Here is a 24,811-nt window from a genome sequence, read left to right as displayed (position 1 = left end):
CGTTCGTTCGTACCTTTCATCAATTTGTAAGAAAGCTCTATTTACACTGAATAATAGAGCATTTGCAATTATTCAAGTATTTGCTGGCGTATCCGTATCGACGTTTCGTATGACACGTATATGAAGAAAGGATAACTTAAGTCAAGTTGGTCCCGATGAAAATATTATATAATGCATTTAATTTTAATTGAGATCGGGGTAAAATCATTATTGTAAACAAATATGTTCGATACGTATACCTCGATCCGTGCACGTATCCTGATACGTGAATAATGCAAATTCTCTAATAATGAGTGACAACCGAAACTTGCTTAACAGCATAAGGAAATTTTACCGTGACCTATGTGTAATAAAACTTATAAGTGGTTGTAAAAGGTTGATGCGTAATACAAGTTTGTTGTTCGGAAGTGTTTACATCAATTTTATAATAACAATCACATCGACTTGTTCAGATATAGGTAAATTTTATGTATATTTCAATATATTTATTCATTATTTCAATTATCAGGAAAATAAAATGACAGCTGAGTCAAATTAGCAAACAAATATTCAGTAAGTACAAACAAATATTCAGTCAGGACAAATTAATATTCAGGAAGGACAAACCAATATTCAGTCAGGGCAAACACATATTCAGTCAGGACAAACACATATTCAGTCAGGACAAACACATATTCAGTCAGGACAAACGAATATTCAGTCAGGACAAATTAATATTCAGGAAGGACAAACAAATGTTTAGTCAGGACAAAGACATATTCAGTCAGGACAAACAAATATTCAGTCAGGACAAATTAATATTCAGGAAGGACAAACAAATTTTCAGTCAGGACAAAGACATATTCAGTCAGGACAAACAAATATTCAGGAAGGACAAATTGATATTCAGGAAGGACAAACAAATATTCAGTCAGGACAACATTTTATGTCATTTGAAACGAAATTTTGATTTAAAAAAAAAATGATTAAAGTATAAAAAAAAAAATCAAGTAATTCTGTTCTTTGAATATGTTGTTTTGTTTCTTATCAAAAATTCATTTATTTCTAAATTTACGTTATAGTTTTACTAACCATGGCGACAGAACTGTTACCCGAAGAGAAACATAACTTGAGACTGTCTGCTCTCTTACTGAAAACTGGTCCCAGAGCTGTTCGCGTTTTGTTTGACCGATTTTTCCCTCCTGGAGGATTAAAAACAGTTTTAAACATGGAAAAGACTTCTCTCGAAAAGTTAAAGAAAAAGAGAGTGATTAACCAAGCACAATGGACTCTCATATACGGTACAAGTAAGTTCAGGAATTCAAAGCAGAAAATATTATTTTTTCATTTATTTTTAGGAATTGGTACATATATATCAAACAATAATTTATCAAGATATTAAACGCGTGTTGAAAATGATTTAAACAAGTGCAATTGATAAGGTATTTTACAACTGTGTATTTCATTTTACTTGTACGTGGTTAATTTAGCACTAAATAGAATGTAGATATAAACTAATTGATCACTAGCCCTGTAGTTAGCACTTTTGTTGACCTTAATCATCTAAATGTTATGGTACAAATTAACTTTTAGAAATACTATGGACTTTTTACCCCAGTTGGCAACGATTATCTTAGTTGTATTTGACAAAGTCATCGGAAATTTCGGTTTTCATTTCTCTTTTACCTCGACCTTAAGTGTACGGGGCGCCGAATGGGACTCTTGTGGTTTTGTACTCAAAATTCAATTTTGTACGGACAAAACTGACTTTTGTTCAACAAAAATGAGTTCAGTTTAACAAAATTTGTATCATACTACAAATTTGAAATTTTGTCATACAAAATTATCTATCAGCGGACAAAAGTCACTTTTGTCATGACAAAATTCATTTTTGTTACACATACTTGACTTTTGTTACCTAATTTGAAAATTGAGCGACAAAAGTCAATTTTGTATTTAAATTAGTTTAGTTTGGTTTCTGTGAACTAATTTGCATACAAAATCGACTTTTGTTTCACAAAATTGACTTTTGTTACACAAAAAATACTTTTGTTACACAAAATTGACTTTTGTCTCAACAAAATTGACAAAATTGACTTTTGTCTCAACAAAATTGACAAAATTGAATTTTGTCTCAACAAAATTGACAAAATTGAATTTTGTCTCAATAAAATTAACAAAATTGAATTTTGTCTCAACAAAATTAACAAAATTGAATTTTGTCTCAACAAAATTAACAAAATTCAATTTTGTCTCAACAAAATTGATTTTTGTCTCAACAAAATTGATTTTTGTCTCACGAAGGTCAATTTTGTCTCACGAAAGTCAATTTTGTCTCATAAAAGTCAATTTTGTTGTTACAAAATTGAATTTTGTCATCACAAAAATGAATTTTGTCGTCACAAAATTGACTTTTGTCTCAACAAAATTGACAAAATTGACTTTTGTCTCAACAAAATTAACAAAATTGACTTTTGTCTCAACAAAATTAACAAAATTGACTTTTGTCTCAACAAAATTGACAAAATTGACTTTTGTCTCAACAAAAATGACAAAATTTAATTTTGTCTCAACAAAAATGACAAAATTGAATTTTGTCTCAACAAAAATGACAAAATTGACTTTTGTCTCACAAAAGTCAATTTTGTCTCACAAAAGTCAATTTTGTCTCACAAAAGTTAATTTTGTTTCACAAAAGTCAATTTTGTCTCACAAAATTGAATCTTACCGTACACAATTGACTTTTGTGATTTTATTTCCATATCAGGTAACAAAAGTCAATTTTGTATGCAAATATGTTTATATTTGCATACCTTTAAGACAAAATTGACTTTTGTCATGACAAATATGAATTTTGTCTACAAAAATGAATTTTGTCATGACAAAAATAAATTTTGTCTACACAAATGAATTTTGTCATCACAAAATTGAAGTTCTCACAAAACAAGTCTGTAGCACATAGTTTTGTAAGACAAAAATGATTTTGTTATGACAGAATTGAATTTTGTACAAAACCACAAGAGTCCCATTCGGCGCCCCGTAAAGTGGGCATTGTTTTTTTTATTTAAAAGCGTCACTATAAACGGACGGAATTCGAGAATTGCGTACAAAAGTAGAAGCCTGGTGTTATAACGAGTTCATATAATTATATATATATATATATATATGCAGTGTATATGATATAAAGTAAGAGAAAAGTAAAATCACAAATATACTGAACTACGAAGAAAAAATCCAACAGGAAAGTCCCTAATTAAATGGCTAAACCAAAAGCTCAAACATACCAAACGAATGGATAACAACTGTCATATTCCTGACCTGGTAAGGCATTAGCTTATATATATAGAAAATGGTGGATTGAACCTGGTTAGAAAGCTAGTGTAACCTATCAAATGTATGACAGTCGCATTAAATATTCCTGTGTACGTCCTTTTTTTGTTTTGCTTTATATTTCGTTTATCATATGTTAAATGTTGCTTGCATTTGTCTAGGACCGATTTTGTTTGAAAAAACTGTATTGTCTGAAAATTCTGGGGGTTATACAAACTAACTTTGTTTCATTTAGTAAACGCTGTATTGTGTCACTGTTTGATTCTGTTTTGCTTGAATAACGAAAAACGAAAAGGCCATTCTGAAATCAGTGTGTTTTTCTAATTTACGAAATATACTATACATTGAAGCGGAAGTATTAAGAAAAAAGATTGATATGCCTCCTCAATCCTTATAATATGAGTATATGAGGTATTTGAATGTTGTCTTTTCAGGGACTTCTCAAATAACTTCTAGCGAGTTCGACATAACACTAATGACATGTTTATTGAGGAATTTAACACCTTTGTCTATACAAGACACGATGCCAAGTCAGACTGATACGTCTCCTGGTGCTGATGTTTCTAGAATTAAACATTTCAGAAATCAGATTGCGCATTCTGACGATGGAAAAATATCGCAAGAACAATTCAATGAAACTTGGGATAATCTTTCAAATGTAAGTTTATCTTGTCATAGTATGTCCCTTCGTGTAAAACAGACCTACGACAAAATTAATCACTATTTTGTAAAAGATTTGCCACTGCTGTACTATTTGAACAGGTGGTAATGTTTTGGTATGCATAAAGTAAAATCACAAAAAAATCAAAAACGAAAGTCCCTAATCAAATGGCCAAATCAAATGATAAAACACATCAAACATTGTCAAACGAATGGACAACAACTGTAATATACCTGACTTATTACAGGGATTTTCAAATGTAGAAAATGGTGGATTGAATTTGGTTTTATAGCGATAAACCTCTCACTTGTATGACAGTCGTATTCCGTTATATTTACAACGATGCGTGAACAAAACAGACATAATAAGTAAAATAAACAAAATATGATTATAGCAGTCATCACTGTGTTACAATCTTATTATTCATTTGCGATTGGCAAATTTCTATTTTTAGTTCCTTTTAATTTTGCTATAATGGAACATGTACTCATATTGATATCAGTGCTTGTTATGTGATTCTGTAAATAAAACATTCATTAGAGCGCACGAACAACCATTGATTTTGAAAAAAATACTTAAAAAAACGTTTAAGAGTAACAAATCTCATCTAAAACATGACAAAAGTAAAAACTAATTGGCGTTTTGTAAACTACATAGTACGAAGAAGTAGCAATCTTCGTTTTGGAAAAAAAGTATATTCATTTGAAATATAAAAATTTGAAAATTACACAAGACTTTGCATAAACTGGCTTTCGGGTGAAATAATGTGTCGGTCGGTTGAAAAGATATGGGCCGATCATGTAAACGAAAATAATGTTACCATTGCAGTGTTCACCAAACCTGTCTAATAACCTGAAATAAGGATTTCATTATATCATATTTGTACTACATCATGTAACATTAGTAAATAAACTCATCATATATACAACGATTGTGTACAACAGACGTTCGTTTCGTCTTCAGAAGATTCATCAATTAAACTTGCATAGTAAAAGTTAAAAAGACTAGCTTAATAAAGTACAATTTTGAAAATCAATCTTTAAGATATCTATTTATTTAATACGTTTAAGCATCATGTTGTTTTATCATTAATTGTAATCTAATCAAACGTCGTATTACGAGAGGTCGTGTGTTCTATCCACGACTGGTTTAAACCAAAGATTTAAAACATAATATTGCTGCTTCTCCGCTAAGCACAATCATTTAGGATTAAGATCAAATATTGTTCGTTTCTAAGTTATGTACGGGTAGGGTGACATGAGTCTCTTCTGGCTGTTACAAATGAGACTTAGTGTAATGGTCTGATCCAAAGTATTATATAATATTATTACACCTAAACATGTTCCCGTACCAAATGTGTATCTAAATAATAGTATACATGTACCGGTGTTAAAAATTCAAACATCACCTGAGAGAAAACTAATCCGAGGTACAAACTAGAACTGAGGAAAATACATCAACTGTAAGAGGAAAAAAAAACTTTAAGGAACAACAGGAACACTAATGTGCCACAAAAACAAACGCCAACAAACATAGACACGAACTATTCGATAACAAATTAATCAATTTAATGCACATTGTATCACATCTCATTCATTCAGAGTCACATCAGATTTGGAAATCGAATATTCAGTCATTATTTATTATCAAGTTTAATTATATTTTTAGGCTATTGTACGTTTAGGTGGACAGTCATTTGTTCAAGAATGCTGTGATATCAAAGTAGCCAGCCTCAACCAACACGATAAAGAGTTGTTACTGGAAATACGACAGAATACTCAAGAAATACAAAACCTTAATGAAGTTGTAAACAATCTGAAAAACCCAATTCCGTTCAACGTTAAAGGTAGAATAAGAAAAAAATCCATTAAGCATTATTTCATTCATACGCTTATTCGATCTTTTGTCGAATTAATATTTTTTAGGTACACTTTAAGACGTTTTAGATATTGTTGATTCGATTAGACGTATTTTTGTTGGTTTGACATAGCGTTATGAAGATTGAACATTATTTTGGGTTTTTTAATTCACATTGAGGGTTGCTATACTAGTAGCCTTTATACAAAATAAACTCATCATAGATACCAGGACTGAATTTTGTATATATGCCAGACGCGCGTTTCGTCTTCAAAAGACTCATCAGCTCGAATCCAAAAAATTTAAAAAGGCCAAATAAAGTACGAAGTTGAAGAGCATTGAGGACCAAAATTCCTAAAAGTTTTGCTAAATTCAGCTAAGGTAATCTATGCATGAGGTAGGAAAGCCTTAGTCTTTCAAAAATTCAATATTTTGTAATCAGTCAATTTATAATTGTAACCATATCACTGATAATTCATGTCAGCACACAAATATATTGTTCCTCGTGCGACTTCTTTGATTATCATAGAAAAGTAGGTTCAAAAAAGGCTTCCCAACAATTAAACCGTTTGTCAATGTTTCTCCCAAGCTTTTTTTGTTTTTGTACAATTAAATGGTGTGTATGTAATCACACTGCAGTTTAATTGATATGATAAATACATATTTATTTTTCAGAATTAATGAAGTTGAAAGTAGAAACATGGGAGACTGAAAATAAATTATTCGTCGAAACAAAGGCTGCAAAGTTTCTACTTGGTGCAATCAGTGAGAATAGCATCGTTACTGTAACTGGAAACCCCGGAATTGGAAAATCATCTTTGATTCATCACGTAGCTATGTGTCTACATCAAGGGGGAAATTGCGAAATTATACCCGTTCATTTCCCACTAGATATTATAAATTACCACAATCCGGATCAAAGTCAGGTGTTTATTATCGATGATGCATGCGGTAAATACTCTTTAAGTACTCAGCTTGCTGAGTCATGGGAAATATACAAGGACGATATTGAAAATATCTTAAGAACTCGTCACACTAAAATACTATTGTCATGCAGAACAAACATATTTAGAAGTCAAGGTTTTCAGAAATTGAAGCTGTTGACATCATCTGTATGTGATTTGTCGTCTTCAAATCTTACATTGTCCAACGAAGATTTAGGTAAGATAGCAAGCGTGTATTTGTCAAACCCCGAGGCAGATATCGTCAAAGACATTTTACCTTCTTTACGTTATGACTTCTTTCCCCTTTTGTGTAAGTTATATCCCAAACATCGACAGCATGACATTGAAGACTTTTTCAATCGGCCTGTTCATGCAATAGAAGAAAACTTAACACAGTTACAATTACAAAATGACAAAATGTCATTTTGTTCTTTAGCACTCCTGGTCCTTTTCAATAACGCCATCGACGACACTTGGCTGTCCTCTATCTTATCCGATGAAGATAAACAACGTGTGCAGCTTTTATTCGAGGAATGTGAGATGAATTGCGTGCCGTCAAGAAAGACATTAAAACGTCACCTGGAAAGTTTTTTAGGGTCATACGTCACACATGATGAAAACAAGTATAAAGCGCTACACGACAAATTGTTTGATATATTAGCTGTCTTTGTTGGTACTGAGATGTTTGATTTTATACTCCAATATGGTAATATAGAGTTTGTATCTGAACGTTATCAGTTTGAATCCCTAGCAGCAGATAACAACAGATGTTATATAATAGTTCCCATAGAGAAAGAGTGTGATTACTTTAAAAGGATACTTCGACATATTGACAAGGCATTCGATAACAGACAGCTTGCGTTCGAAATATATCGAAATAAATTTACTTCATATTGTTATACCAACCAGTTGGACATCGTGAAAAGACTACGACAGTTTGATGAATCAGATACAAGATCCCCTTTAGTTAAAGCTGTCACTTCCGGTTATGACGACATTGTAAACATTTTGATAGACTTTAAAATGAATGTTAACATCCGGGATGTGATTGGTCGCAGTATGGTCAGTATAGCAATCGAAAATGAATACACTTCAACATTATCGATCTTGCTAAAGGCAAAAGCCGATGCAAATATTGCCGATCAGCAAGGATTTACCCCTTTATGCGTTGCAGCCGGAATGGGGAAAACAGCTCTTTGTCAGATGTTGTTATCGTATGATGCTGACCCAAATAAACGTAGTCTTGCAGGAATGTTCCCACTATATTGGGCATCATATAATAGGTTTCCTGATGTGGTGAAAGTATTATGCGACTTCAACGCAGACGTAAATTTACAAAACAATAATGGATGGACTTCACTGTATGTTGCTTGTCGAAATGGAAGCACTGACATTGTTGATTTTTTACTTCAACAGAACGCGGATCCTAATATTTTGCAAAAGAACTATGGTGTTTCTCCACTATTTGAAGCCGTTTCACGTGGACAGTTAGGAATTGTCAAGATGCTCCTTGACCATCATGCAAACTTTAAAGAGTTACCAAATGGGCGTTATTGTCTTTGTGAGGCAGTACAAAGAGGTCACACAGACGTCGTTCGAGTTTTATTGAAGTATGGTTCGGATCCAAACGTAAGTGACCAAGATGACAACTTTCCTTTACTACTGGCTACCTCCATAAATAACTTCGATATAACGAGCATATTAGTTAAATTTGGAGCGAACATCAACCAGTGCAGTAAACACTTGCACACTCCTTTGTCAATTGCGTCATATTTTGGTCGTGTTTCTTAAGTGAATTATTTACTTGAGAATGGTGCTGATACCAGCAGTTTTAATGATAATAATGAAACAGCATTGAGTATAGCAGTCAGAAGTACTAATCCAAAGGTTGTTGAGTTATTACTTGAACATAAATCCGATCCAAGCATTTGTAATATCCATGGAAATTCTTGCCTTTCGGAAGCAGCCTTCTATGGAAGAGAAGTTTCTGTGAAGGTTTTAATAAAGAACAAAGCTGAAATTAATTCTTCAAACAAGTTAGGAGAAACACCATTATTTCGTGCAGCACGCGCAGGAAACTTTAAAGTTGTAGAAACTTTGCTTCTTAATGATGCTGACGTTAACAAATATGACAATGACGGTAATTGCCCATTGTCCGAAGCATCATTCTATGGATATTTTGAAATTGTTTTGTTACTTTTAGAACATAATGCAGACCCTAATATAGCAATTTTACCTGACCATATCGGGAAATAGGTATTTAGTCGGATCTTAACACGTAAATGTGATTTGTTTAAACAGGTTTTCGATCAAAATATACGAAGAAATGTCAAAATGTTTAGGACTTAATTAAATCCGTATTTCGGTAAAATTGTGCAAGCATACGATTTTTATTGCGTCTTACACTTTGAGAACCGAATAATCTGTAACTACTTTATTCAAATATTCTGTTAAAATGTTAATTTTGAGCTATGAAAGTCAAGTGGCTCGAGAATTTTTCTGAGGAAGTTTTAAAAAAAGTGCAAAAAAATATTTTTACAGTGGGTTAGCTTTCATTAGTCTTTACTATCTATAGATTAACAACTTTTGGTTATATTTATAATTCAGAATCATCATTGAAGGTGGAGTACGAGTGCGCAGTTAATTAATTACATGGATGTGCCATTTGTATGATGAGTGACATTCCGTGGTATTATGTGCCAATTCGAAAAAGTTAAACGAGAATTGTCTCCCCTTAACAGGTTCATTTTTTTATAATTCTGTTAAGGTTTCTGATATAATTTTGAATAATTACAAAATGAATCAATGCAATATATTTCAGTTTTTGTTATTGATATATCAAAACAATTGATGTACGAATATAATTTCATAAATTTGAAACGTTTAAAATTTTACATACCAATATAAAGAACTTTTTATCATTTTTGAAATAGACTATGAATGAAAATTGCATGAAATTACTTCCCTTCATGATAGATTGATTGGGAAATGAGCCAGAGTTATTTATTTGTGATCACAGAGAGGGACTAGCAAGCAAATTTTAATTGTAGCTAATTCATTGTTAAAACAATGTTCCACTATGAACGAATGTTATTTATACAAATATAAGGACTTAGTTAGCTAAATCTACAAATTTTATTTGAAATTATGAATTTTTATTGCAACAGATTAATATGCTACAATAGTGCAAACACCATTGGTAGTTGTGCATTGCACCGAGCTGCTGGTTCTGGTAAATGTGAAATTGTCCAGACATTATTAAATTTTGGTGCAGATCCTTCAAAATGTAATAATCCAGGATTAACACCATTAGATATTGCATCTGTATGTGAGCATCACGATATATATGAAAGTATCTTGCACTTTGAAAGTTTTTATAACTAATTAAGTCATACAGAGTGTGACTGTGTTATTATTGAATTGTCATATAGTAAGATATGATGTTTAAATCATTTCAAGAAGGGGAAAAGTTTAACAGAGGGAAAAGTAAAAAAATTGTAAACACAAATAAAGGCAATGGTAGTATATCGCTGCTCAAGAGTCATATTTCGATTAAGAAACAAAAATCTGGGTAACAAAATTAAAACCGAGGGAAACACATCAAATATAAAAAAGAAACCAACAGAACAACAGACAAACAGAACTACAACAAAAGCAAACTCCACCATACGCAGAAACGGACTGTAGATTACAACTATCTTGTTGTTTATTCTTTAGTTTTCTATGTTGTGTCATGTGTACTATTATTTTTTCTGTTTGTATTTTTCATATTTATCCATGGCGTTGTCAGTTGGTTTTAGATTTACGAGTTTGACTGTCCCTTTGGTATCTTTCGTCCCTCTTTTACTGGGTAGCGACCGTTTCAAAAGAAGGAACAAAATGGTCGCTAGTTTTTGGTTTCATGGCTAGCCAAACCTCCCGCTTATATGACAATATTAATAAAATTGAGAAAGGAAATGGTAAATATGTCAAAGCGACAACCACCCGATCATAGAGCAAACAACAGCCGAAGGCAACCAATGGTAAACATACTTCTAAAATGACAACACTACGTAACAGTAATATAGTAAACACAAACACAAAAACGTTCAGTACAGTTAAATATATAAATAAATAATATACAAGTGCACTAAACGTGTAAAATATTAAAAAAAATATGATATTAAACCCATAGAAACTTTATTGGTAGTTTACATGAAATGAGTCAAAGTGGAATCTGTCTTTGGAATTTTAAAAATGGCTACTGTTACCATGGAAAGTACACAAAATTCGAAAGGCACCAAACTTCTTGAAACTTCTCAATAATGTTCAATGGCATGTGTAGAGTAAAATGTCAAAATTTTCCAAAAACTCCTAACTGACTAAAAACTTATTGTAATAATAACTGGAATGTGTTGATGCGACGTTCGATTTTAAAATGCTTTAAATGACTGCTGTTATCCAATGTGGACGAGGGTGCCATCCGTTATTGCTAGTAATTACAAATCTAGATGAAACTGTTTTAGAATAAGCAATTACAAATCTAGTTGAGTTGTTTTCAGAATTTGATATGTATATTGCATTAAATAAAGGCAACAGTAGTATACCGCTGTTCAAAACTCATAAATCCATGGGCAAAAAACAAAATCGGGGTATCAAACTAAAACCGAGGGAAACGCATTAAATATAAGAGGAGAACAACGACATAACACCGAAACGTAACACACACAGAAACGGACCAAGCATCAGACAAAACACCACGAGAATAACAAATATAACATGAAAACCAAATACATGAATTTGGGATAGACAAGTACCGTGCCACGTCTTATCTCAATATCTAAAAAATAAGAGAAAACACAAACGACTCAACGTTAAAATGCAACACACACATAAACAAACAATAATATAACAATGACCATCTTCCTGACTTGGTACAGGGCACTTTTAAAGGGGAATAAAAGTGGTGGGTTGAACCTGGTTTTGTGGCATGCCAAACCTCGCACTTTAATGGCAAAGTTAAATATAACATTGAGATGACAACATAATATTACAGGACTACAATACAAATAAATTAAATAAATTAAGTGATGTGTAGACAACATGGCATCGATAAGTGTATTTCCTGTAAGTTTGTGGCAAACAAGCCGGAGAAAGACCATTTTAAATATACATGTTCGCAACAGGTTTAGAGGAGCATACAACCAGAAGAAAGATTGATTTGCAAATAATTGTTTGCAGAAAACACACTTTTGCATGGTAAATTCTTTTCTGCAGATTCACCTATAGTAATGTTTGATTCAAGTCTGCAGCAATTTTGCATTAGACATGCAGCAAATGTTAGCAGAAGCCTGATTTGATTCAATAAATATTTCTATGTGATCTCTGATGTTCATTATTGTATTTAGATGACAAGCTAAGCAATATGCATACCAAATTAAGTATCAGCGGATTAGACCGACTCTCAGTCGAACTCTCTTTTATTTTGTGTCAATACATCTCTTTATCGTGGGAGAACTTACTAATAAGTTCTTTCATTTCCCCGAAAGTAGTTCGAACGACGAACTTAGTTTTAAAATTCTTCCTTTTGAACTAGGAGGAGATTGAACATAAAACCTAAGTTTTAAAATTCTTTCGTTTGACCTAGATTGAACCCAGGAGCTTAGTTTTAAAAGTATTTGGTTTAAATCAGAAGGGGACTGAACCATAAACCTAATTACATTTTTTTTTAAATTCCCTCGTTTGATTTTGAAAGATATCGAACTTACGACCTACGTTTTAAAATATAACGTTTGACATGGATAGAGATCGAACGCAAAACTTCCCAATTTTAAGCAAAACCAAGCAAACAGATACGAAAATAAAAACCACGATTGTATACTATATAAATAATACTTACTAAATATACGTGGTATAATAATATATTAGTTTATATTCTAATTCGTTACCTCAAATGAAAAAACATATTTAGAAAATAAAAACAAACACTTTTTTCATATGAATAGCTCACCAGCATATGCAGCTTACTGTTTTATTAAGAGAAAATTTGAGTCCCGATGTAATCATGATGATACCGAATCACCGCTGCGTAGTACACGACAGCCTTCAAAAAAATGGAAAATCAAAATGAGAAGTCAAATATATATCTATGCGTAAAACATTTCATAAATACAAGCATCCAACTCGGGGTTGGGGGGAAGGATCTGTACCTAAACTCAACTGCACTTTTCTGAACGGTATACGAGCGTCGAATTACATTTATCTTAACTTACTTTAACAAAATTAAGAAAACTTCGCGCTTTAAATATCCCGTGCTATTTACATATCAAATATCATACTCAATATAGCAACGCAATGCTACAAATATTGACCAATCCGATATATCATATTTTTAAAAAATTAACAAGTTCATCTAATATAAACACCAATAGATGACCACTATACGGACACACACTCACGTGTGATAGTTGACATGATAGAAACACGTGTATACTCAACTTTAATAAATTCATTTACTATCTAGAATGATATAATTCATCTAACAGTATTATATGGTTCCATCTCAATCTATAGTTTCCTTAAAGCTATTAGATTTTATATCTTTCAAGTAGTCCATTAGATGATTAAACATTTCATTCTTGTCAATTCCACTTCCATTATAACTGCATATATCGTTCATTTCTTAGAACAAGTTTCGTTTGAACAGACAATCGTTTTGTTATCCATTCGTTTGGTATGTTTGAGCTTTTGATTTTGCCATTTGATTCGGGACTTTTCGTTTTGAATTTTCCTCGGAGTTCAGTATTTTAATGATTTTACTTTTTTAGAGTACCAGTAAAAGAAACAATACGAATAACATAAAAAAAAAGTATATTAGACATGAAAATAAATAGTATTACTCAGACAACAGTTTTTTGTATATATACGATGAAAAAGCAATATATATTTGACTTTTCATAATTTAGAGTTTCATATTCTAAAGCGGCTAATTCTTGAAGTCAAATATTATATGTTTTGTTAGATTATTTTAACGATAGTTTTAAATTGAAAATCTTAATTGGTCAATGTGTAGAGATAAAGAAGGACAATAAGAATGAATGAAAAGACAGAAGATACCATGGGGTCAAATCTTGGACCATAAGTCGAAGATAAAACAGACAATGTCATGATCAAAAATAAGTGGCACCCATCATGTGTTCAATCAAGGATAAATTTGATTATGTCATTTGATTTGGGACTTTTCGTTTTGAATTTTTCACGGAGTTCAGTATTTTTGTGATTTCACTTTTTGATGATAATTCGCCTTTAATTTAGGAAAATAGCATGGTATGTTATCTGTGGTATTCTGTTACACAAATATTCCCACCAAATAATTGCGACGTAAGTAAACATTTCGAGAGATCACAACAACTTGACCATTAGGAATCCTTGGTTCAATAGCTTCTTTATAACATGTATAAGCTACAGCCAATAACAAGGGAATGGTGCTATACCAAGCCAGCTCTGGCATGTGGTATCGACTAAGAGATCCTCGATCTTCGGTTAAGATATCACTTTAATAGGAAAAGTTCACTTTGCTAGTATTGTCCTGATTAATACTCGGATTTCTCGATTAGATGTTTTAACTCCTTGAGGAAATAACCAGCTTAATATCTGAAAATGGAACTAACTCCGCTTTTATAAAGGTGTCAATTTCTGCAACACCTATTAATTCTCCTGAGAGCTGTAAAAGTTTATGAAATGTTCACTTATCCAATCATCTACTGAGATTATTTGTAACCACAGGCTGATTTGTTTAAACAATAGGTCGAGAAAGCGTAAGATAGCATAAGAATTAAAATATCAAAGACAAAAGTCTGTGCGGTGCCAATGCATATTCCGTCCCCAAAAAAGCCAACAACTCACCAACCCATTCCCTAATTCAAAATTGTAATCCTCTAAATCTAAAGAAATGAACAAGCCAACTAGCATTTGCTACACCTTTTTTGTATACACATATATGCACATAATATGTAAGTAATTGAGATTCTAGATACAATCAAATTCTATATAATGTGGCAAATGATATTTGCAATAAACTAATAAATACAGCTTTTGCTTGGTCAATACTGCTTTTCCAAACTTTTTATTTCGAGTTTTTTCCGGAAAACTTTTGTCATGCGCATTGCAATTGATATCAAACATTCTTATAGAGGGTCTGAATGGGATTTACAGAATTGAAAAAAATAAACCAAATAAATTAAGAAAAGAGACAAATCGGTCGAACTTATAGAATGATGTAATGTAACAATATAACGAACGTGGGATAAATACAAACAAAGAGAATGGTTAAAATAAACAACAAGAACAAAGGAATAAAGAAATTTAGATGTCCTGATTCCGCAACCTCAATCATACTACTATTGAATAAGACTTAAATAACATTTTCGCTGTATTTGTAAAAGCAAAATTTCCTTTAGGATACGCAATATACCGAAATCAATAGCCTGAAATATATATATAATTAAGTCTTAATCACAACTGACGAAATCTCTATCAATAACAATATGACGCATATGACTTGAAAGTAATTATCCTATAGGATACAAAAAATGCCTCAAGGTTCTTTTTTTAATATAAATGCATCTGCCCAAAATACTGATGTAAATGATAAATTTAGAATATAATTACAAATAACACAAAGTGAATAAAAATAATAGAATGATGATTCAATGCGAAAGGATATTATTGTATTGGTTGATTTGAAATAGCTAACGTTATTGTGTTGTACTTTGTGTTTATCAATAGAAATATAAACTTGGAAATGAATAAAAACTGGGCGAAAAAAATAATAATACAAATATTGGATTTACTTTTGCATAACTTTCTTTAATGGCAAATGCTACTATTGCACCAGCACATGCGTTTAATATTACAACAACGACAGTCTCAATGGATAATGGATCTTTGACAACCGAAATATCTAAACCAATAATGCACTGGCGTTTGGAATATATTCATCTGGGACTAATATTTCTATTTATTGAACTTATAATATTCCTTCCTATAATTTTCGGAAACACTCTTATTTTGATAAGTATATTCAAATTCAAGAGACTAAGAACAAGGATTAACATGTTAATTGCCAATTTAGCCACCTCAGACTTGTTGATTGGAACCGTGATGATACCATATGATTTATTTTTCATTTTCAATGCTCCATTGAGACATGATAAATATACCTGCTTGTTGCGATTCACATTTGAAACATCGTTTCTTGGCTCTTCGGTCCTTAATCTCCTCGTGATTTCTATTGAACGATACCTTGCAATAATGTATCCTTTACAACATGCCAGTCGTGCTACAAAGAGATGGTTGATTTCTTTGATGGCATCATCTTGGATAATTTCTATTTTTGTTGCTTGTCTTCCTCTATTGGGCTGGAATTCATGGCATCCGGGCATACCTTGTGACTCCACTTACATAAACCCGAAGAGCTATAAAGGGCTTATTTTCTTATTTTTCATCGGCTCGATCATTGCTAATTTTGTTATGTATGTGAAAGTTGTTAAAATTGCATTTGCACAGATCAATGCAATACAATCAGAAAAATCCGCCATGACAGAAGACACATTTCGTCACGTGCGCGTAAAGAAAAACAATATTAAGAAAACAAAAATGATGATATTAGTACTTGGAGTTTTTGCAGTTTGCTGGGGGCCGTATTGTGTCACATTAGTCTTTGAAACTCTCTTCCTTGAACCAAGTGATAATCTTGAAATGGCGAAGAAATGTCTGGCATGCTTTGGATTAATTAACAGTGGACTTAACTGGATTATATTTGGAGTGAAAAATTCGTCTTTCCGTAAAGCATTTAAGTACATTCTTTGTTGTGGATCAGGACAAAGAGATACTCTAGTGATTTCGAGCACTGCCAAGTAACCAAACTGTCAATCATGATAGTTATAGAATGTACTTCCTGTACACGAGTGGTATTCTGATTTAAACGAAATAAGAAGATCTTGTAACTGAGCATTCTAATACCGTATAGCGGGTTATTTTCGCGGATTTTCAGTGAATGATGTATACTAAATATTTTGGCGGTTATTATTATGGCGAATTCGAAACTTTTATCAATACCTTTGCAAGTACACTTTTAAATTAGCTGAATTTATTTTGGCGATTTTGTTTTATCCGCGAAAACAAACGAACTTACACCCCGCGAAAAGAACCCGCTATACGATATTAAATGCAAGATTTATATATATCAAAATTTTGATCTATAAACGAGTATAGTGCCATACTCCAATTCATGCTCTCTGTCAAAAAAATAAAATGATGTCAATATAAGGATTTTAAGATTCGTGTATATAAAACTAGTCTTATTGTCAAAAAGTAAGTTAACATGGCGACACGTAATGGAGTAACTAATGAAAACAGATATGTGTGACAGCTGAACGTTGTAATAATGTTTAGCATCGATTCCAATTGACAATTGAAATGAAAGATAGAAGTGTGTATCCCCAAAAACAGTTTGTTATTCTTATTAAAGTTGTTAAAAGCATCGGCCTTTGGTATCTATTAAACGTCTGATTCAGATTCAATATTTTATTTTATCAAACCACATCCCTTTATTTTCATATTAGTTGTAGGTTTGTTTCTAATTGTAATATACCCCGGATATTGACGCAAAGAACGTAACTTAAATAAATATATACTTTTGTTTGAAAAAGTCTAGCTATAATTGTATTTATTTAAATTTTTGGATATTTCAGCTACAGGAAACACTGCTAAAATATATATCGTGTGATATTCACATATTTTAATTGTATTAATACCGTAATGCGCTAAAATGATATTGTATAGTGGTGCAGACTATCTAATCATGTGTATAATTATAAATAAACATAGAGATGTGCATGTTGTGTGTAATTTGTTTGTGTGATTTTTGGGTTTGTGATTGCATTTTAAAAGTTGCACGAGAACACAGTTATTTTCTCTTAGACATTAAATTCAATTCAAAATAATCGTATCTGTTCTATCTGAAAATGATGTTTATAGTGTAGTGTTCTTCTATTGGGACCCATGCTACCAAAGTTATAGAAAAGTGTACTAGCTCTAACTCAAAATATGGACAATTTTATGTTAAGGGGGTGTAAAATTCAAGCAGTTTGAAAGTTTCAGACATACTAAATTTTTTACGTTATTTTAGTTAGACCAAATCACTATTTAACATAATCAGCACCCAAACTTTTAACATGTAATTTCAATTCCTTTACTTTATATTTGTGCATAAAATATCAAGAAATAAATTGGAAAAAAATAATTTGTAAGTTATGAACTTTTAACACTAGGTGCTATACGCTTTTAGCAGTCTTAACATCAACTTACAAAAACATTTTATGTGACATTGTATAACTACACTATAAAAAGGTTAAATATCGTTTCAACTCGGCCCATAGTAACTATTATACGAGTAACAGTTTCTTTAAAGACCAACTACCAAAGAACTTATCAATAACATTTGTAATAAAACATACGAAGATAGTTAAATTAACTATTTTGATAGTTTAAAAAATCACGGGTTTTCGATGGTCATTTTCATTCTGTTGACAGTATTGCCTTTTCAACTCCATCCACTACATTTCGACACAATCTTTTCAAATAAAAGTGTTCCTGTCTGATTCAATTGTCATTTTATAAATCTGAACTCAAATATATTTTTTGCAACTCATTAAAGCCTTTTCCTAAAAGAGAAAGAGAAAGCTGACGGATTAACTTACTGGAGGTGTGTTGAGATGGTGGATGCTGTCAATGATACCCATGATAGAATTAATTTACATTTCTGCAACAAAATATATCGCCCGGTTATATGTATTCCGTCGGGCATCAACTGCATCCCTTAAATAGCAGACTTTTTTACTGTTATGAATCACAGGGACAGTCAAACTCATAAATCTAAAATAAACTGTTAACGCCATGGCTAAAATGAAAAAGACAATAGACAAACAATAGTATAAATGTCAACTGATATGTCATTTGCTTTCTGGAAGAGAGTTGTCCCATTGGCAATTTTACTTCATCTTTTTATACTTATATAGTCGCATTTGTTGCTGTTTTGTCAGATTTCTGTGAAAGTATTTTGAATCTTTTAGTCAGTTGTGTTATATGTCTGTGATATAAAAATAATGAGATGTAGTACGATTTTAAATGGAGCAACTATCAGTTAAATCTCAAATGAAGTAGATAAAAACTATGATAACAGCCGTATAGTCTGAAATAATGAGAATTACCCAAACTGTGTTAATAGAAGGCCTCAACATGAAAAATATGAAAGTTTTTTTTAGATTTCCCCTTTTTGTATTTACCTTGAAGTTCGGTAAAAACAAAATAATACGTTTTAGCTAGAAAATTCACGTAAGAAATTCCCATGTCTGCCATACTTTAACGGAACGGATTTGAAATTAACAAACAAGTCAATTTGTAGCTCAACCCAATGTCAGTCAAATGTCAATATGTAAAAGAATTCTCGAGATATCTTTACGACTGCAGAGTCAACTGCTTACCAAGCTGTCGGTATGATGACAGTAACGGAAACCCTGACACTGTAACTGATTAATTCATCAACTGGTTGATAGATGTGTGACTTTTAAACAAAATGAAAATTTAGTTGAATACATTTATAGGATAACTTATGCCACCTTGTTATTTTGAACAGACCACACACAACAGTTCCAGGTTATTGTGGTACGGCGGACACGGTAGAGATCCACAGATGGTACCAGTTGTGTATAGGAGGTTCTGATTGTCGTTGGTTTCGCCACCAGGTATGTATTCAGGATTCTTATCTACACACACGTAAGAGGACGCTTTACAATGGTTGCAGCTAGAGGCTAATAGTCCATTGTACTCAATGTTCCACCCTTTATATCACGTTTTTCGCCCTGGAATCATTACTGATGTGGTGCTATTTCTACTGCGACATAAAGCGCAAGGCACGTCCTCTTGGTGTGAGCCATGACCAAATGTGCTCTCTTCGATTTCTGATCCATACATATTGCTGTTTCCAGGTGCAGTCCTATTACTTAACTCTGGATTATTTGGCAGGCAGAGCATATTTCTTGGACCGCCGAAGCGAGTTGTAGATTTACTCGTAGTATATTTGACCAGCTGCATATCCTGAAATAATTTTAAATAATAGTAACACTTGTTTTCTACTTTCCCTTCACCTGACGAATCCAAATATTGGTATGGTTTTGTTGGGTTTTTTTTGGGGGGGGGCGGTAATCTGTATATATGGGCGCAGCCACGTCCAATGAGAATGAAGAAAATCAATCCGTCATTTCTCATAATGACAAAATGTCAAATTTTGTATTTGGTGATTATATAACTCTAGCAGCAACTCGATATGGTGTCCATAGGTGGACTGTATGTATTAACTATTTAATAAAAGACATGACTTAGTATTGCGATAACTAAATAGGCATACGTCACAGCAAATGCATGTATAACGGCCTAAATGGTAGTTTATTGTCATCTGCGTTCGCTTGTCAATACTGCAAGTCTTAGTTAGTACACGAAGACTTTGAAAGTTCATTACAAGTGAAATAGGATATCAGTCTAACATGTTTATATTTGACATTGACGATGATATTTTCGTATACAGAATTTGATTCGATATCATGTCATCTTATTTGAAAATAGCTATCTGTTATCAGTACCAATGCATGTAGCTTAATAGTTTTTTTCCTGTAAAACATATAATGCTCGATTGATAAGCTGTTATGACTGCATGTTTGACCATATGCTGATAAGTTTTATTTACCTGAATAAACAAGTTCTGAGTTTGCTCCATCGCACTGTGTTCTTACCCAACGGATATAAGAAGAACCTTACTCTAACAACTTTAAAATAAAACAATTTAAACTATATGAAGTGTCTAAAATTGGTCCTCGGAGTATATAATGTGTATTTCTACAGAAACATTAATAAACTCATCATAGATACGAGAATTAAAATTTTGTATTTGCCCCAGACGCGCGTTACGTCTACAAAAGACTCATTAGTGACGCTCGAATAAAAGAAGTAAAAAGCCAAATAAAGTTCGAAACAGAAAAATATTGAGGACCAAAGATTCCTAAAAGTTTTGCCAATTTCAACCAAGGTTATATATTCCTGTGGTAGAAAGCCTTAGTTTTTCGAAAATGTAATGTTTTGTAAACAGTTAATTTATGATTATGACCATATAAATAATAATTCATATCAAACAATGGAACTACTGCAACTACATACACAATCATTATATGATAAATTCATCCATATAAAACTAGTACTGAAATGTAAGCCCAGTTGTTTGGAGAACTTTCAGAGGTCTCTTTACTTCAAGACACATATTTCATTGAAAACGTTAAATCACGTTTCATATGTCCTTTTTTGTCTATTGATTTTAAAAATGCTTAGTTTAGAAAATTTAATTAGGGTGCAGAATTAAAAAATTGTTCTGCATTACAATATATAACGTTGTCGAATTAAACATACCTTGAATCATTTTTAGAGATTGTTTCAATTGTGAAATTTTCGTTTCATTTTGAACATTTCTTGTTTGCCCCGTTTCACTTTAAGTTAGCTAGTTTGGTTGCAGCAAATATCTGGATCGTTCAGCAAAAAACGTTTATTTATATCGCCAGTGTCATCATTATGTCCAAGCGTTATAGTCACTACGACAAATATAGTAAGAACTTGAAATACAGGCATTTTTTCGCTTGAATTGTTTTACATTGTCTTACCGGGGCCTTTTATAGCTGACTATGCGGTATGGGCTTTACTCATTGTTAAATGCCGTACGGTGACCTATAGTTGTTAATGTCTGTGTCATTTTTGTCTCTTGTGAACAGTTGTCTCATTGGCAATCAACCCACATCTTCTTTTTTATATAATTTGGTAGAACAATGTTTGTTCACTTTATCTTTACAAGGTCGAACTAGATAACAATTGCACGTATTGAACTAAATTATAGATCACGTACCTAATCATACTACGCAACATGAGAAAGGAAAGAATAACATTTAAAAACCAATTGTTCAGAGAACAATTGAAGGTCTTTCTATCAAAACAATGTATTTTGATATGAAAAGTTGTGAAACTAAGTTTAAAATGTCATTTCAATCGTCAAATGATAGCTCCTAGTAAGCTGATTCCAAAAATATGTTGTTTTTATACAATTTTTTTTAAATAAGGGAGATAATTTGTTACTTCCGGTTTGAAAAATGTTACTTACGATTATATTTGAATATTTACTTGACACTGATTCCAAAAATATCTGGTTCTATATACTTTTATATTAATAAAGTACAAGAAATAGCTACTTCCGGTTTACAAAAGGTCACTTCCGGTTGTTTTTTTCAAGGTTTGATGGTTTGATACCTTTTTCTAAAAGTTTTAAAGCTTTATCATGTATACATATAGAATAAAATCAAAGGTCAAAATCTAGAACGTCAAATTAAGCTATGACCTCGAGATCAATTTCAAGGTCATAAACCAAGGACCTCAAATCAAAAGACCATAGGTCTTAATTATATTTAGTTAATGAGTTATATCACCAAACGCGTATTTTTAAATACAAGAGGGGATAAAACTCCCTTTAACGTTCAACGTACCCTTGCAATCAAAATTTAAGTGTAACGACATGTCGCAACAAACAATTTAGGTAAAATAATTTGTCGTTATCTTATACAGTTTCTGGAAATAAGAGAGAATAAGCCAAATTCAAAATTAGAATATGACCTTGACCTTTGACCTTGACCTAATTTTCATTTTTTTGGACCAAGGACCTCAAATCAAAAGATCCTAGGTCTCTAGCACTTATGGTTTACAAGAGAGAAATGCATATCACTTATAACAAATGCATAAGGGGAAATAACTCTCATATGGAGCGTTCATATCGCTTCGTTCAAAATAGGACAAATCATGCTGAGGATATAACGAGCAATTTTGTAAAATAAATTTGTCATAATATTTTACGGTTGCGAAGGAGTTGCGCTAACAAGGAAAACAGTGTTTGGGGAGATAACTCCTACAAAGAAAAGTATTCGTTTACGCAGGGTGAATTTCAAAAGCGCATAAACTGTTCGATATCATATACCAAATATCTAAGCGACATATTGCGAAACAAATGTTTATCGCAAGAACAAAATTAGGCGGAAGAAAAAAAAAATAATCAGAAGAAAAACAATAGGTCTTTCCACAGAAAAGTGGAAAGACCTAATAATATTCTGTTCATATTTCAAGAAGACGAATGCTCAACAATTACAAGTATATCGATGTGTGTTTACAAAGCTTAGCTTTTAGTGAACATAGCATTCACCTTCATCCATTTATTAACCCTTTTGCCAAAAAAATTGTGAAGCAAAAAAATTCAAAAAATAAACCATTTCTTAACATGGTCCCAATTTACAAAAGATCATGAACCCCTTTACAATTTAGTTCTTTAACTTTTATACAATTAATGTGCCCTTTTGAAAGCATAATCAAAACCAGTACAATTTTAAAATGAGCGGATGACGTTTGTACAGCATAATGTGACATAGATAAAATTAATAATGAAGTTTATTTAGATAACCAAAAATAAGATGCCGTATGATTGCAAAGGAGACAACTCTCAACAAGAGACCATATGGCATATTCCTGAATCGGTACAAGCATTTTCTTAGGAGAAGTGTTTTGTATTAAACCAGGTTATATAGCTAGCTAACCCTCCTACGTGATCATAACTTTATCCTATAGGATGTCTTTAAATTCGGTCTTTTTTTTTTAAATCCTATGGTAGAAAAAATATCCTACTGGACATGTTTTTCTCAAGATGCCGAACCATGCAAGCTATATCAAAAGAAAATTTCGAACTGTTTTGCTCATATTCGGAGGTACAATAATTTTAAAGTAAAAAATGGTACTAAATATTAAAAGTAAATTTCAAGTACTACATATTTTTAGTACAGAAATAGTACATATGCAAAAGTAGCTGTGTACATTATTGCTAAGTTGGTTGATTCTACATATAAATAAATGTTGTTCGAATTTGCACTTATGAGAAGTGAAATCCAAGAGACTGTTTTATGTGTATAGTCCAGCAGCTAAGTCCAATATTTTGGGACAATTGATCACTTTATGGTAAAAGCATGAAACTTTGCACAGTGTTAGTTATGATGCTTATAAAAATTTTTGGATATGGAGCCATCAAAAAAAATTCCTCAATGGCCGCCAATTTCAAAATGGCCGCCAACAGTCATGAAGCAGAGTCCAAAACTATAGTATAATTTATCATTTGAAAATTAAAGCATAAAACTTTGCATATTGCTAGTCATGATGATTATTTATCTTTTCTGAATGTGGAACAATAAAAAAAAAATCCATAATGGCCGCCAACAGTCACGAGGCAGAGTCCAAAATATGGTATAATTTATCATTTGAAAATAAAGCACAACACTTTTCATATTGTTAGTAATGGTGCTTATTAATCTTTCATGTATATGGAACAATTAATAATAATTCCATAATGGCCGACAAATTCAAAATGGCTGCCAACAGTCATGAGGCAGAGTTCCCAAAAAAATGGTATAATTGATCATTTAAAATTAAAGGACAAAACTTTGCATATTGCTAATTAATCTTTTCTGAATATTGAACAATCAAAAATAATTCCTTAATGGCCGACAATTTCAAAATGGCCGCCAAAAGTATTATTATCAGAAACTGTATCGTGTATATCTAGAAAGCTATTAACAATCAACAAATATTTGTGCTTTGCAAAACTTTCAGGATTTCAGGTCATCAAATCTTGAATTACGGTCATAGTTCTTACAACATGGCTACTGAAAAGATATACAGGGTATCAAGTGAAGAATATGACAAACCGACTAAATCAAATAATATTGATTGGGCAAATTGCATCCTATGTCAAAAAATTATAGATGAAAAACTTATAAAACTATTGTTTTTCTATTTGTCTTTTTCATTTTTAGCCTTGGCGTTGTCAGTTTGTTTTAGATTTATGAGTTTGACTGTCCCTTTGGTATCTTTCGTCCCT

General features: G+C 32.0%; 2 protein-coding genes across 3 annotated transcripts; both read left to right on the top strand.

Moving 5' to 3' along the window:
• The first annotated feature begins 254 nt into the window (after positions 1-254).
• Positions 255-8,995, top strand: LOC134724546 (uncharacterized). 2 transcript variants are annotated; one of them, XM_063587637.1, is made up of 5 exons: positions 255-458; positions 1,062-1,286; positions 3,744-3,967; positions 5,639-5,816; positions 6,503-8,995. In XM_063587637.1, the coding sequence occupies exons 1-5, from the start codon at positions 290-292 to the stop codon at positions 8,560-8,562; spliced, it is 2,856 nt and encodes a 951-aa protein (XP_063443707.1). In that variant the 5' UTR covers positions 255-289; the 3' UTR covers positions 8,563-8,995. The 2 variants fall into 2 exon arrangements, with proteins under 2 accessions (XP_063443707.1, XP_063443708.1); XM_063587638.1 differs by lacking the exons at positions 255-458; positions 1,062-1,286 and adding an exon at positions 3,170-3,300.
• A 6,704-nt stretch (positions 8,996-15,699) lies between these two features.
• LOC134726128 (D(3) dopamine receptor-like) lies at positions 15,700-16,671 on the top strand. The gene has a single exon (XM_063590526.1). It carries the CDS (start codon positions 15,724-15,726, stop codon positions 16,669-16,671), a length of 948 nt encoding a protein of 315 aa, XP_063446596.1. The 5' UTR covers positions 15,700-15,723.
• Positions 16,672-24,811: the final 8,140 nt, after the last annotated feature.

This window comes from Mytilus trossulus, chromosome 7 (genome assembly GCF_036588685.1).
Source record: "Mytilus trossulus isolate FHL-02 chromosome 7, PNRI_Mtr1.1.1.hap1, whole genome shotgun sequence".
NCBI lineage: Eukaryota > Metazoa > Mollusca > Bivalvia > Mytilida > Mytilidae > Mytilus > Mytilus trossulus.
This window is presented reverse-complemented; position numbering and strand designations above follow the sequence as displayed.

Excerpts from the sequence above, each read along its gene's own strand:
- LOC134726128 (XM_063590526.1), top strand. The coding sequence starts at position 15,724 with ATGCACTGGCGTTTGGAATATATTCATCTGGGACTAATATTTCTATTT.
- LOC134724546 (XM_063587637.1), top strand. The coding sequence starts at position 290 with ATGAGTGACAACCGAAACTTGCTTAACAGCATAAGGAAATTTTACCGT. Across the intron at positions 1,287-3,743 it reads GACTCTCATATACGGTACAA|GGACTTCTCAAATAACTTCT; the intron begins GTAAGTTCAGGA and ends TTGTCTTTTCAG. Across the intron at positions 3,968-5,638 it reads CTTGGGATAATCTTTCAAAT|GCTATTGTACGTTTAGGTGG; the intron begins GTAAGTTTATCT and ends TTATATTTTTAG.